Below are 16169 nucleotides of genomic sequence, written 5' to 3' on the forward strand. Positions count from 1 at the left end.
AATTAAAACAAAGTGCCAGCGTGTGATCATTTCTGCAGCGAGTCTGTGCTGTCCACAGACTCACTTCAGCTGCGTTGTCTTGACAACATCTGCATGCACACACACATCGGAGCCAGAGACGTTGAGAGGGCAGAGTCAAAGAGAGAGGTTGGAGGTTGGACGAAGTTGAACGACAATCAAACGGAATGCTGACGTTGCGGAATGAATGACTGGATCATTTCTAAACGGATCGCTCTGTGGATATGAGACCGTCGTATGCTCTTTCTCTGGTTATCACAAGAGCTGGACATCAGCCATTTTCCGGCAGATTTCACTTTTAACAAGAGATTTTGTCACGGAAAGCCGCGCGGAGGCTTCGCGCGTCACGACCAATTCGCTGATGAAGCGAGACAAAGGAACACCTCCGTTTCGGAGTGTTAGAGGACTATGCAAACGATGAGGAACCGTCAAGACAGAAAGCAAAACGGAATATGGATGAATTGAAGTTGTCGTCAAGATTTGTTCACATTTTTCAGTTTTTACAGTTTGAAAATTCTGACGAAGCGCCAGCTACAGAAACGAAGCTGGACGACAGTTAAACGTCTCCAAAAGTCAACATGATTCCGGGTTTCTTGTTTTGTTTTGGCTTTGGTGTCCTTCGTTAGCGTTGTGTGACGGGGCTTTAAGTTTCAACACTGTACTAATTTAAACAAAATGTCTTAAACATGGGAGCATATAACTTGATTTTATTTGGAAGCTCAAGCATAGTGCAGCAGATAACAGAATATTTACAGAGGAATCCTGCAAATGGTGATAGAAGGACCAAATTTGGCACAAATACTCCTTAGACATTACTCTTTTTAAAAGCCAACTGGGCACTTGAATTTTCAATCAGCAGCCAGGTAGGTGTTAAAAGATACTCCAATCATATTGAAAAGTATATCACATTATTTGCTTGATCACAAAGATTCCAAAAAGGTATAGCTTGGACTATATGTGACTGAACGTTATTGGGCATAAACAGCAAGAATGCTGAAAAAGGTCAATTTCAGTTCGTACGGGATGAAAAGTTAAAGTTGCTTTGATTTTGGTAAAAAGTGATGCAAGTTATTGGATGAGTTAATAGAGTTTTTATAAGGAATAGTTTGCACCATGTGTCATGCTTAGTTGTCACGTTATGGGGTTACATATGTCACATGTTACAGAATCCAATGGACATCAAAATTGTTTTGATCTTTAGTTTGCAGACCAAACATTCAACACAGTCAAAAGTATTCCATTTACTAATCCTATTTGCTCAACCAATAATTTGCACCACTTTTTTACCAAAACTGGAGCAACTTTAACTTTTGACCCCTGTACAAACTGAAATTGACCTTTGTCACCATTCTTGCAGTTTTTACCTCATAACTCCATAACATTCAGTCATAGATATTCCAAACTATACCTTTTTGGAATATTTATGATCAGATAAATAATGTGGTATAGTTTTCAATATGACAGGAGCATCTTTTAATTTTGACCGCTGTGTAATTCTTCAGTTGACCCCTTCCTGGCTCAGGGGCACTGAAACAGGGAGAATAAGGAGAAGGATTCTAGGGCCCCATGATTAACAGGGGCCCAGAGAGGCCACTAATACAATTATAATACTGACAAAATAATATGACACTCAGTAATAAGCTTGCAATCACATATATATTTTATTTACAATGTATTGGTAACACTAAGTTTATTTGTTTTGGACACATTTCTCAATGCTCACCCCCCCCGTATTAATGCAAAATGAGTCCACCTACTCCATCAAAGAGCTACAGACAGTTTTCACAGACAAGCCAGTTGAGGAGGAGACGAGAATGTGCCTCAGAGCTCAGAAAGCAAAAAAAAAAGAAAAAGAAAAGGAAAAAAAGCTCAGACTGGAGAAAGAAGTGCAGGGAAGAGAGTATATCACCCAGTTCTTTCATAAGCAAGAATGTGATGGAACGTTCTAGAATGTTAGCCTGTTGTCTGTTCCTAAATTTGTCCATAGATTGTAAGCTAGCTCACCTTTTTCCTTATATTAGCTCATATTTCTGAAGAAAACTCTGAATTTATACATTTTACTGTTGTTTTAGTTAAATAATCAATGCAGGCAAATGTTTAGCAAGCTGCTCTGCTCAAGAAAAAGACACATATTCCAAACAGACACATCAATAGCAACAGCACGTCTGTCACCTCCCCCTGTCCCTGAACGAGCTCAAATGTCCCCTAAGGAGTGAGGTGAGCACCTGTGTGTGTTGAATTAATTAATTATTATGAAGAAAAAACTTCAAAGAATAAAAAATAGTTCTTATAGCATATAGTCTGTATTTATTTCAGCACAATTTTAATGGTTTAAAAAGCATCAGCTATCACTGAAATATAATGTTTGGTCAGTAATTTGGGACTCTCATCCCCCTCCTTAAGAGTAGGAACAAAGAACATTTCTAGTGTGCGCAGACTGCGTTGCGTGACTGCTGTCAATCCAATCAGAGAAATGTTTACATTTTCTGGAAATCAGAATATTAAATAGCAACAACCATATAGCCTCATATATGAGGTCTGTCAATAAAGTATCGTACCTTTTTATTTTTTTCAAAAACTATATGGATTTCATTCATTTGTTTTTACATCAGACATGCTTGAACCCTCGTGCGCATGCATGAGTTTTTCCACGCCTGTTGGTGACGTCATTCGCCTGTGAGCACGCCTTGGGAAGGAGTGGTCCCGCCCCCTCGTCGGATTTTCATTGTCTGGAAATGGCGGAATGAAAAGGACTTTTTTTCCATCAGAATTTTTTCAGAAGCTGTTAGAGACTGGCACCTGGAAACCATTCGAAAAATTTATCTGGCTTTCGGTGAAAATTTTACGGGCTTCACAGAGAATAAGGACTTTTACTACAGCTTTAAGGACCCCTTTAAGGACGCTCGGCGCACCGTGCTCTGAGCTGCGACGACGAGGCACAAACTACTGGATCATTTCTAAACGGATCGCTCTGTGGATACGAGACCGTCGTGTGCTCTTTCTCTGGTTATCACAAGAGCTGGACATCAGCCATTTTCCTTCAGATTTCACTGTTAACAAGAGATTTTGTCATGGAAAGCCGCGCAGAGGCTTCGCGCGTCACGACGGATTCGCGTGTCACGACCGATTCGCTGATGAAGCGAGACAAAGGAACACTTCCGTTTCGGAGTGTTAGAGGACAAGTTGGGACATGTCCAGCTCTCCACAATTTTTCTTATACTCACTCGACTGGTAAGCACTGAAAGCCAAGATAGGCGTGGAAAAACTCACGCATGCGCACGAGGGTTCAAGCATGTCTGACGTAAAAACATATGAATGAAATCCATATAGTTTTTGAAAAAAATAAAAAGGTACGATACTTTATTGACAGACCTCGTATGTATTTTTGTCAGAGTATTAGTCTTACATAATTTAATCTAAATGAATTTCATTATATTTTTTTAGTGCTTCCCTACCAAGTAACTGTCAAATCATGTTTTTCTTTTCACAAATATGGGAATGATAGTCAATAATAGTCAAAAATATCATTAAAATGCATAGTTTTATGTAAAACTGTATCAAAATTTTCCGCTGGCCTATAGGCCAGCTATGGGGGGCCACAGTGACATTTCTTTTCATGGGGCCGCCCAGAATCCCTAGCGGCACCCCTATATGGCTGCCTATTGAAAATTCAAGTGGCAAATTGTTTTTTTTTTTTTTTCCAAAAATGTAATGCTTAAGGAGTATTTGTGCTGAATTTAGTACTTCTATCACCATTTGCAGGATTGTTTCAGTGGTCTGCTGCACTAGCAACAACATTTCCTGTAATGACTGCATATAAATGTTGGTGAAGACCACAGCATGACCTTGAGTACTGTGCTAATTTATCCAGAGATGTTTAAACATGATTTGAAAGGTGTAGCGGAAGTACCCCCCCGCCCAAGTGAGTTTTTCTGTGATCCTTGACAGAGAACAAAGTCGGTAAACAGATGACGTAGAGCTTCAGTCGCATCATACTTTATCCAGAGATGCTTAAATGAGCTAGAAAAGTAGAAATGTAACGTAGTTTCTTGTGACTTTCAGCAGAAATTTACATAAAAGCATTATGACCTTGAGCTTCAATAGCACCTAAATTTACTCTCAAATTCTAGGATTTGAAAAGCATATATTCATTTTCTTTTAGAGTTGTAACATAAATTCTTGTGACCTTTGATAAAAAAAATAAAAGCATGACCATGAGTGCAAATAATGCCCTAATTCAGCCAAAGTGGCAACAACTGTACTTGGACTACACTGCAGCAATGCTATTCTCTAACTTCTGATCTGAGAAGAGGGTGAAAAACAGTAGCATGACCTTGAGCTTCATCAGTTTTCTTCAGCAGTTACCTAAACATGCCTACACAAGAGTGACTTGACCATGGGCTGTGTATATATACTGGACAAACACTGTGTAACATCACCAAACTGTTTTCTATAGAGACCTGGAAGAGTAGATATGAAGCCCAAAATCTGCTGTTCTGAGTATCACTAAGCAGGCAGCATTTATTCTGCCTAAGTCACAACCAGCTCATATTTGGATAATGAGGTGGAGTGTGACACCTTGCATGACCTGGGTGGGACCTATGAATGAACACACCCCCATCTTCAAGTTACTGATAAGCTATGGCAACAGACTAACCTCAGTTTGGGTGTTTATTAAGTCATATTTATGGAGATTTGTGGTGGTTCTCATAATGGTTTGGCTTTGGTGTGGGCATTAAGAATTATGACCCACTTCTATTCATAATCGTAATCAGTAAACATGGATTAAGTGGACGTAACGGTTCATGCTACCAATACCTGCTAAAAGTGGTAACACCGTAAGCATAGAACATTAAATAAGATGAGAATTTCACTTGACGTACATATTGCAGCACAGATGCTATCGAGGATTCATCAGGAGAATTAACAACACCACAAGCCATATTAATACAGATATTTGTGCAGGGCCAGCCAAGAGGCAGTAGAGGCAGTTGCTAAAGGCACCGTCCATCCAGGAAGTGCCACAAATGAGGGGAAAAAAAAAAGTAAACTTTCACTATTCTTATACTAAAATTAGTTAATACTGCTTATCTTTTAATATAAAATAGTTGTATGCAAAAGTTTGGGCACCCCTGATAATTTTCATGATTTTCCTTTATGTTATTGGTTGTCTTGGTCATTGGTTGTAGAAATTTCAGTTAAATATATAATATAGCAGACGAACACACTGATATTTGAGAAGTGAAATGAAGTTTCTAGCATTTGCAGAATGTGTGCAATAATCAACTGTGCAACTGTTAAAGTGAGCAAAACAGTTTCTTTTTTGTTGTTTTTTGTACCAGGCTGTATACATGTTTATTTCTGCTCTAAATTTGGACATTTTAACATGGGCTTCTATGAAAATCAGCTCACTTTTAGAGGCAGTCTCAAGTGGCCAGTCAAGGAACTACAACTTTTACCTCCTCTGGGTGTGCCTTCTGTGGGACCATCAACACTTATGCTTGGATTTGACTAGGTTCATAAACTGGATACTCGCACTCACTGAGCAAAAGCAAAAGTCCTAATGTTTTTGTATAGTTTTCTATGTAATAAACACTGTATATACCAGATTTTGTATAACGGATTTTTACACACATATGACAAAACGTCCTGTCTGACTGCAATGCATTTCCATTAAAAACCCCTTGCATATACTGAACAGAGCAGTCTGGATGTGCCCAATTGCAACAGAGGTACAAAATGAATTTCAGCACCGACACGTGCCGATTTGAGGAAAGTGTGACCGTATTTCCTTGATTGAAACCTGGACACTTATTTTTTTAAAACTGTGCTCAGACCCAGCGCCTAAACGAGGTAGAGCGTAATTCAAGGCTGGTTATTATTACCAAAATGCTGCTTACTGCCTGTATAGTAATATGGTGTTAAGTTTCACATATATCCCTGGGTGTGACGAACTAAAGACAACCGATTTAGATCAGAACCCTCTGCAGGTCTGTGAACCCTCTCTGTAACCTGATGCGCAGCTACTAAACGACGGAGACCGCAAGGGCTGTGATTGGTCAATTTTTCAGTTTCACTCCTTCCTCTCCCATCATATTTTAATAGTTTTTGCAGTGCGCACACGGATTACATTTCAATCATAGATCAAATATGTTTGATAGAAAAGTCTGCAAATATGACCAACACGGAGTCAGAAAAAGATGCTCAAATGACCTGCAATTCATGGAGGAAAATTGCACATACCGGTAACATTGGTTTGGAGGTTGATGGTTATATAAAGAACTGGAGCTTGTTGAGGGACAAATTAATCCAGAAAAAGCCACTGTTCCTGTGGCAAATTGCATTAAGATGTGACAGAGAACTTTAAAAGGGTCACACACATATCAACGTCATTGCATGGCCGTAGAATTACGGAGCTGCAAAAGCATGCCTGCAGCTTTTTTAAGGCAGGCGTTTAGTTTTTCAGACAAATTGTTGACCCGGCTTTTAAATTTAATTGAAGGTCAGACATTTATTCAAGGAAATACGTAGTAAGTCTAATTGGTACTGGGGATTCCCTGTAGATTGTTTGACACTGCCTGAGTATAACTAATCCATTACATACATATAATGGATTTTGTCCGTTTTGTACATATAAGCAGATTTCGATGATAACGGTAAAAATTTGCTGGTCCACCTGAATCCATTCTATGCGAGTTTTACTGTACCTCTGCTGACTGCAACTTGTGACCAGCAGCCCAAAACCAACAGTGTGACCTTGAGTTAAACAGCATCTCAATTTTTCAAAAGATGCAATAATGGTGTCATTTATTTATTTCAAAGTAGCATGCTAATATAAATAAAAATCAGGGGATAGACAAATACTGCCACCAAACATTGTGATGAGGAGCTAAAAGTGATCATTCACATAAACATCACACGTTGCTGAAAATAAAACATCATGATAAAGAGATATGAAGGTGGTTGTTCACACAGAAACATCACAAGATGGAGACGGGAGATGCGCGATACGTGCCAAAATGTTGATTCAGAGAATTAAAAATGAATAGACAGGATGGGAGTTGTGTGGCTCGCTCTTCCTTTCTAAACAGAAAACACCAACCCTGGCTGCTGGTGTAAATATGCACAGATGAACAGACTGCGATGGACAGGAAATCAACAGACACAGACAGGAGCAAGTGGTTCCAAATGAACAGCAGGGAGCAAAAGAAAGAGTACCTGTCACGATTTCAGCAGCTCCTGTAGCGGCGCAGGCAAGGACGTGAAGGCGAGAAAAAGACAGAAAAAAGGCTGTGAGCAGGCAGAAAGCAAGCAGGCATCAATTGCACTGAAATCAAAACTTATTATACTGCAGCACTGAAATTCACAAAAAGGGTCTGTGAGTACGTTTTACTACTTAAAGCGGTTATTTTATGTGAAATATGATTTTCTCTTCCTGTATCTGTTAACTGCCTTTCAAACTGAGCATCATCACACTCTCAAAACAAAATGTAGGCCTGAAACGTTTCATCTTAGAAATTTGCAAAAAATGTCAAAGAGTTCTGTGGACGGTCCCCTGGTAGCTGTTTTAAAGAGACCTGTTAAAAAAATGAACTCCCAAGAGGTTTGTAGTTACAAATGCAATACTGCAGACAAACTGAGAATAGCCGCGCTAACTGTATCCGCATGAGCTAGCAAAATCAGAGCTATCGTGAGTTCTTGTTTGCGGGACAGCTATTGGGTCATCAGTGGAACAAAGTGTCATCAATATCCAACGTCACAAAGGCAAAGATTAAAATAAGTGTTACCAAAAGAACACATTAGCAGAATATTTGTCCACAAGGGATCATTTCCTAAATAGTCAAACTAGCATGCAGTGGTAGGGCTAGGATTGCACTGTTCCTATACACATAATAAGGTAAAAATTACATGAAGGGAATGTTAGACTGTACAATAGTCAGGTCAGTACTACAGAACCACCATATGTCCTAGATGGCAACCATCCAAACATACAGCCATTCCATCTCCACTTCTTGAAAGCAACACTCAAGTTCTACTTGAGTACCCTTGGACTTTTTCAGTTGTTGAAAAACAGAAGGTTACCGAAGTGTACCAAATCCCATCCGGCACTTCAAGTGTCTTGATGACTGAATCTTTCTGGGACAGGAAGGCCTTACATTGAGCTCCCCTCTCTGCAGCAGACCTTTGAAGCTGTTTTTGGAGTCACTGGTCACTGCTTCATTTGGTAGACTGTTCCATGTAGATGTGATGCATTATGATACAGCGAAATGTACCACAAGACCAAAATGTCATGTCAGTGGAAGTATTGCGCCTCATCTGTGACTCCATTTCTTTGACGCATTCATTGCAACAGGCGGGGGTGGAGTTAGCCTATTTTTAATATATTTTAAGCACCCCTAAAAATATATATATCAGGGTTCTAGCTAGCGCAAACTTGCATTACGGCCCGTTACGCTATAATTTTGGACAGTTACGATTTTCAATACAGCGTCTGTAATCAACCGTTTCTGCAGTGCGACTCCAGTTTGAAGTGTGAATCGAAGCAATGCTTCGCAATCAAAGCAATGCTTCGATTCAATGGCTCGTGGCTCTTTGATTCGCTGCTCTTTAGACACGGTAAGTCCGCTTTTAACCCCTCTGAAAGCCATTAAAATGTCATGAGTCACTTTTGTGTGGATTAAAGTCACTAACTGGGACTCTTGTCTTGGAGTCGAGAAACAAGAATCATCCTCCGTTCCGTTGTCACAGCTTTAAACGCTGCGCGGCTCTCTACCGAGACAGAGTCCGCTCGGATTTAATAACTTCAAAACGAATCGCCGCTTTAAATGAAATGACACGTTTTACAAACGTTGCAATACAGACAATAAACTACAATCGACTAAAACGTTTTTCCTCCCAAAATGAGACGTCTTGCATTCTTTATAAACCTGACCTGCAGCACATCTGCAAGAGCTCAGCTCATAGGTATGGAAATACATTCATGCCAATAATAATGTCTGAAAGGAAATGCTTTTGACAAAAACTAACAGATTTTATTTCTGTTTATGTCCAGAGATCAAGGATCCACCATGTAGAGTTTATTATGTCCAGAGTTTAAGGATCCAGTAACCAATTTCATATTTATTTACTTTAAGACTCAATGAAATGTTGTTCAATTTCAACTTAATCAGCTTATAAAGCGCCAAATTACAACAAAAGCTGTCTCAAGGTGCCTCACACAGAACAGTTCAACATAAAAAAATTAAAATAAATAAATAAAAATAAAAAAATTCACATACCTAATTAAAAACAAAAGTAAAAGAATAAAACATAACAAAATAAAAACTACTCATAAGAAAGAGAATTAAAAATAGGTTTTAAGTCTTTACTTAAAAATGTCCACGGACTCCGACTGCCTCACTGAGGGCCAGTGGTGGGCACAGATAACCAAAAAATTAACTTCGATAACAGATCATCAGATAACTGAAAAGTTATCTTCGATAAAGATAAAACAATATACCACCCAAAAATGTATCGGAAGTTACAGATAACTGATAACAGATAAATTCCAATATTACCTCTGACACATCTACAACTAGTAGTAGAACAAATTTAATAGCTTATAATAATATTAAAAACAACAACAGACCCCAACAATGAGACCACACTTTTCTTTCAACATTCTGCCCCTGCTGGAAGCTCTTGTTTACTACAGAGCTCCCAGCACAGAAGCACTCCAAGAACAGCCATAAAGCCAAATCTCTATCAATTACAACACTCTGGTTTTGATTATAAATAACATTAATACGGATAGAATAACTCCATTAATGTCAATTATGTCATTTGTACAAAGTTAAAATGTAACATATATCTTTTAATATTGAATAATGCACTAATTCTGAGGTTTTGTAACAAACAGACAGATCGCAAAGGATTTTGGGTAAAAGTGCCTCTGCTAAACACTGTCTGAGTCTCTCTTTTTGGAACGAGGCGGAGGGGAAGGCGAAGGGCTACAAATCCCTCCGTTCGGAGGGGTAGGAGGAGCTTACTGCTGTCTCTGAAAAAATAAACATGGTGCCGAAAGAGCCGCATAAATGAAGCGGATTTCATTACAAATTATGCTGTTTAGAAAGTTATAACTTGCCAAAAAACTTTACAGGCAGTTGTCTATGACAGCAGCGTGTATGCTGCTGGATGCATGTTGCGTATGTTGTCGTTCTGAAGAATATCGTAACGTTGCTCGTGCGCTGCGTTATAATGCACATACACACGAACGCTACGATAAGACACTTTTATATCTCACAACGGAGAAAATCATGATAAAGTGTAAGCACGTTAATTTGTATGTTCATAAATCTTTGGATAATATCAATCCCTGCTGTTGGATTTCAAGGTCTGTAACGTGTGTGTATTTTGTAAACAAACGGAGCCCTGAACACACTCATCTAATAAGCTTTCAGGCAGAAAATGAAAAGTTTCATCAATGGGAATAAGTTGGAAAATATATACACACACATGTATATGTGTAACACATAACCTGACATCCTAATAGACTGATATTATTTGTCAAGGAAATTTCTAAAGGAAATAAGGCTGGATGCAAAAAATGGGAGAATTTAAAAAAGAAATAAGGTTGTAATTCCATTAAAAAAGTGAAACTTGTATAATGTATACATTCATTGCACACAAAAAAAGCCATTTGCAAAGCCAAAAAGTTGATTTGACAATCATCTGACATAACCAGGGTCAAAATAAATAGAACACTGCTATCTACTGGTTCCCACACGCTTAGTGAACACTACTGACCAGTAGATGGCAGTAGAGGCCTTGAAAACAAAATTCCAGATACAGTAATCCCTGTCTGCTACATTTAAAATGCGTGGAATTTAACAAACGCAAATAAAACCAACATCTATAAACGCAGAGAATATATTCAAGAGAGTTTTAGGCACTAGAGTATAATGCTGTTGTCCGTGGAGCCTGAACAGAGTGTCTGAAATGCATTTGTCCTGTCGTGATGTACTGAGATTACATCATCCTACCCAAAATGCATTGCGGGTCACAGGATGTGCTCACAAAACCTTAAAAAATTAGCACATTACTTTAAAATTAAAACATATATCTGATATTTTCACTTAATAAAACTTCAGACATGACAGTAATTTTAAATAACTTGTCCAAAATTTGTTTGGTTAAAATTTGAACCATAAGTTAAAAATGTATTCCTCTGGATGACTTAGGTGATATCGCCAGCCTATTGGTATGGTGTTAAAGGAAATGTTTTTTTTCTTTTGGGGCTGTTTCTCCTTTGTCTGCAGAGGATTGAGATGCTTTTTATACAAGTGGCACTCTTCTGTTTGCAAAGGTTATAGCTGTGCATCTGTTACAAAACTTTTAACAGGTGAGTGCTAAACTAATTTTAAAAATGCTTGTCGCTGTTCAGCTTTGTTTATTTTGTTTATCGGTTTAAAAGTTATCGGACAAAGATTAATCTGAAGATAAATGGTCCGATAATGGTTTTTAAAGTTACCTAAAAAGATAATCCGATAAAGAAAACATTATCTTCCATAATTATCTGTTATCGGATTATCGGAAGTGTGCCCACCACTGCTGAGGGCCATGTACTGGCTAACCCAGAATGAGATTGTCCACGCAACAAACTTCCCCAGCCTTCTGGACATGATGAAGGGACTTGGGCTGTCGTACCTGGCTTTTCCTCTTTGGGTACCCCTAGAATGGGCAATTTTAACCTTGAATTTTCAAAAGCTTCCCCCCTTCCACACCATCAACCCCCGAGTCGCTTCTCTCCTTTGACATTATCACTACGCTAAAATTTTATCCTAGCTAGAACCCTGTGTATATATATATATATATATATATATATATATATATATATATATATATATATATATATATATATATATATATATATATATATATATATATATATATGTGTATATATATATATATATATATATATATATATATATATATATGTATACGAGGTCTATTAGAAAAGTATCCGACCTTATTATTTTTTAAAAAAAACCATATGGATTTGAATCACGTGATTGCGTCAGACAAGCTTGAACCCTCGTGCGCATGCGTGAGTTTTTTCATGCCTGTCGGTTGCGTCATTCGCCTGTGAGCAGGCTTTGAGTGAGGTGTGGTTCACCCCTCTCGTCTATTTTTTATTGTGAATAAATGTCTGAACGATTTGGATCTTTGCTGCATCAATTTTTTTCCAGAAACTGTAAGAGACCTCCAGGTGGACACCGTTCGAAAAATTAATATGGCTTTCAGGGACGATTTTATGGGGATTAAACAGATTACGGAGTGTTACTGCCGCTTTAAGGACTGTCCACAACTCCTGAGAGCACGGCGCGCTCCCAGGCCCCGTCGACAGGCTGACACCCAGCTGGAACAACCAGATAATTTCCAACGTGAAGGCTTTGTTGATCCGGGACCTCATCTGACTTTCACAAAAAGGCAGAAGATGTGGACGTCAGCACTTTGTCGGCACATTCCACCATTACAGGAGTTTTTTTCATGGAAAAAGAAGCAGAGGGACGCGCCACGGAGCCGTTCATTACGCGGCACAAAACCACCTCCGTGTTGGTCTCACAGGACGGCTGGTGGATTTCAGACGGATTCCGGTTGCTTTCCAGTCGTGTGAATATCCGATTGTGATTGTGCATGAGCTGGAGATGCCCCAACATGTCCTGTGAGGCTTCATCACGGAGTTTCTTTGCGCCATGCAGCTCCGCCGCGACGCGCGGAACTCCTCCGCACGTCTGTCTTAATGTGCCGAAAAAGTGCTGATGTCCACGTCTTTTCACAATTCCTGTGCTAGTCAGATGACATACCGGATCAAGACAGCGTCCAGTTTAAAAATGAACAACACATTTCACTATTACAGGAGTTTCTGTCATGGAAAGAGAAGCGGCTCCACCGTAGGCGATCTTCAAGCCACGAAGAGTGCCTACATTCATCTCTCTGCTCTGGCATGTGTTTGTGTCTTGTGGTGCTGCTGCAGGTGGCGCTCATTTAGCAGAGGCACAGTCCTGTGAGCGCTGGTGGTAACCTCGCCCAGCCACGCTGTCAAGTGATTTTTGCGAGGTATTTATTCACAGTTTATGTCTTATGTCTCTGAATGTGAAGAGCAAGTGCAACTTCCTGAAAAGTGCTTATTTTATTCACCTGGCTACCTATCACTAAACACAGTATATTGCTCTACAAATTAGTGCGCACTGTGCATGGTCAAATGTAAGATTGATTCAGTGTTGTCTTTTTTTTTTCAACTAAATCCTCATGTCAGCTACTAAATGGTGCTCGCCCTTCAATCTGTGTAGCTTCCATGAACAAATCCCTCTCCTACATCAAATACCATGTACACAGATCTAATCTTAAATGCTTAGTTAAGGTCCTTAACTAAGCATTTCAGAATTAAGACAGTAAACTTTACCACAAAGTTTAATGCACAGCATGATAATAAGTGAATAATTTAAATTCCTGCTAAAAAGGCATAAATCATAAAACTCATTTTGTATTTTTATTTGTTGGCAGTAAGTGGTAAACCAAACCTGCAGTGCAGTGATGGATATCAGAGCATTTTTTTCAAAAGCAAAAAAAGCTTCAGGTGAGGTTTGTGCACTCTATAGACCTTATGTGATAGTAGATATGGACACTGAGAATAGCAAAGGATGGAAAGTGAAGCTAAGGGTAAATTGAATATGTATCAGACTGTGGAGGTGTCTTACTTGTGTTACTGGTGTTTTGGAATGAATTCTGACTTTTAAGTCACACATTTTTATTTTTCTTACTTTTAAGGACTTCATTAGATCTTGTCTGTCCTTTCTATGCTTTGCTGTTAATTCAATAAATACTTCTATTCATATATTTCTTATCCTGAACCCATTTATGTGCAGTATACCATCTGTGTTCTCCATCCAGCCTTATAGTGGAGTGCTGCTGTAGCTGTGCTAAACCAGGTCCTCCTGCACACGGCAGTAAACCTCACTGATATAACAACTGCAACTACTGTATATTTATGACTTACAACGTGGATGTGCGTGCTGCCAGAAAAAACGAGACATCAATCAGTTTGTAGAATAAATAAATGAATAGCCAAAACTAAAACACAATCTAAGTAATGCCTAAAACTGTCTAAATGTAATTGAAAAGTGATACCAGGGTGAGTGTTCTGTACTAAGTACTATGACATAATAATCTGTTAAGATGAAATAAAAAATCTTCAATAACTGTAGGCTCATAAGACTAATATAAAAACAAGGATAATATACTGTACTCAGCCTCTGAATATTTCAGACCTGCTCCTAAGTTGCAATTAATATTTGTCCTCACCACATTAGGAAATTAAATTATTTGTTATATATAAACTGCACCAGAATGCAGGAATTTTATGTATGGGCCGTTATCCATTGCTAATATGCGTTTTTTTTTTTATCATTCTGACAATGAATGCAGCTTTTACATGCAATGTTTTCACTCTGAAATCATGGGAAATTGTATTTCTTGACATCTAGAGTTTAAATTTTTTTTAAAATGTGCTAAGCACCCCTAAAACTGGAAGTCTAAAATCACCTCTGGCAACAGTACTGAAGTATCCTCCAAAGAGACCCATAGTACCAAAAACATCTAGTTGTTGACTTTGGTCACTGGTTAGTGTCCTACTCTCTCAACCATACAGTAACACAGGTAGCACCAGGATCCTAAAGACTTCATTCTCCTGCAGAGGTATTGCCATCACCAAAAACCTCATAAATAAGCTCCTCCCAGGCATCTTAGGCTTAAGGATAGAAGACCCAAAAACATGAATATCACTGTTAAGATTACCAAATCTTTCTGCCAGTTTGACACTTTCACCACATACAGATACAGTTCTAAAGGCCAATCCAAGATCTTGATCCATGACAACAGCAAACCCAGACATTCTTAGTCGAACACCAATACTTTTTGAGTTGGTGTGTGATTGTTTTCAGCACTGTGGTCAACAGCAAATCCTGTGATAAATTTCACCAAAATTGAACTCATTCATTCAGCTTATATGATGGATGCAGATGTACTGCCCCATGTAGGAAATTCAGGTTTATTTTTGGATTATATTGAAACGTATTGATGTTCAGTTCACAATTCTTCAGATGAACAGGCTTCCAGGAAAGAAAAATCAAAACAAAGACTTTATAATCAACAATTTTTGTCCATGAATTTGGAAACCATTAGGAATTTGTAGGGAAAATTTTAGAGATTTTATTTAAACTACAGTACATTACTTGTTTGAATTTGCAAAATTTCAGAATCTCAGAAAGACTCCATAATGACAAAATTTTTAACAATCCAACTGTGTTTTTTAAATAGATTTGCACAATCACAACATAATGAAGCATTTTTCAGTTTTCATCTATTTTTCCCAAAGTGTCACATTAATATGGAGGAACACTGGGAATATGTGGACTTTGTTTTCTCTCTGCGTCCCTGATTGAGATTCCAGCCAGGCTCGTGCTGGAGTAGCCACTGCCTGGAGACGCTCCCCTGGGACTCAGAGTGTATCCTGGAGAAAAGAGCACCCATCCGGAACGGTGCCCACCCAAACTGGCATCTTGCAGGGCATGGGAGACTGGCTTGTTCCCAAGTCCCTGCAGCAGCGCTCGGGGCCTGTACCCTTGGGAGAGCTTCCATCATTCATTGTCTGCTATTCATAAACAACCCCCCCATCACCATGCCTCCCCTCCACCCTCGGCTGCACATCCACATCTACATTTTTATATTTCACACACCGTCTTTTATTATACTGACAATCGGCGTTGACTTCAGGCTTCTTTGCTCTGGCTGTGAGAAGTGTGAGCTTCAGTGGCTGCTGTGCGCTGAAGTGACTACTTGTCTCCCTTGTCATTGGCAGCGTAATAAGGGTGTAAGGTATGAGACATGTCCTTGTTATACTCCTTTGTGCATTTTCAATGTGTCAGCAATTCCCTCAGGACAAAAAGTATGAGTGACAAATCACACAAGAAGGGAAACAAATTTTGAACACTGTCCAGAAGCCTGCTATCGCGCTGCCGCCAGACTTAAGCCTTTGCTTTAAATCTTTAAAATGCCAATCAAAAAAAAAAGAGTCTTTATTATGCGATAAATCAATCTAATGAGGCTTCAGA

The 16169-nt window shown here is 38.9% G+C and overlaps 1 protein-coding gene across 1 annotated transcript in view; it reads right to left on the reverse strand.

Annotated features, from left to right (window-relative positions):
• The window catches only part of LOC117509324 (cell adhesion molecule 1-like), a 548821-nt gene that overhangs the window by 19868 nt on the left and 512784 nt on the right, over positions 1 to 16169 (reverse strand). Inside the window, exon 2 of the mRNA XM_034168986.1 lies at positions 7237 to 7257. Within this exon, the coding sequence (XP_034024877.1) occupies positions 7237 to 7257 (21 nt within the window). The remainder of the gene's footprint in view (positions 1 to 7236; positions 7258 to 16169) is intronic.

This window comes from Thalassophryne amazonica, chromosome 4 (assembly GCF_902500255.1).
Source record: "Thalassophryne amazonica chromosome 4, fThaAma1.1, whole genome shotgun sequence".
NCBI classification, from domain to species: domain Eukaryota; kingdom Metazoa; phylum Chordata; class Actinopteri; order Batrachoidiformes; family Batrachoididae; genus Thalassophryne; species Thalassophryne amazonica.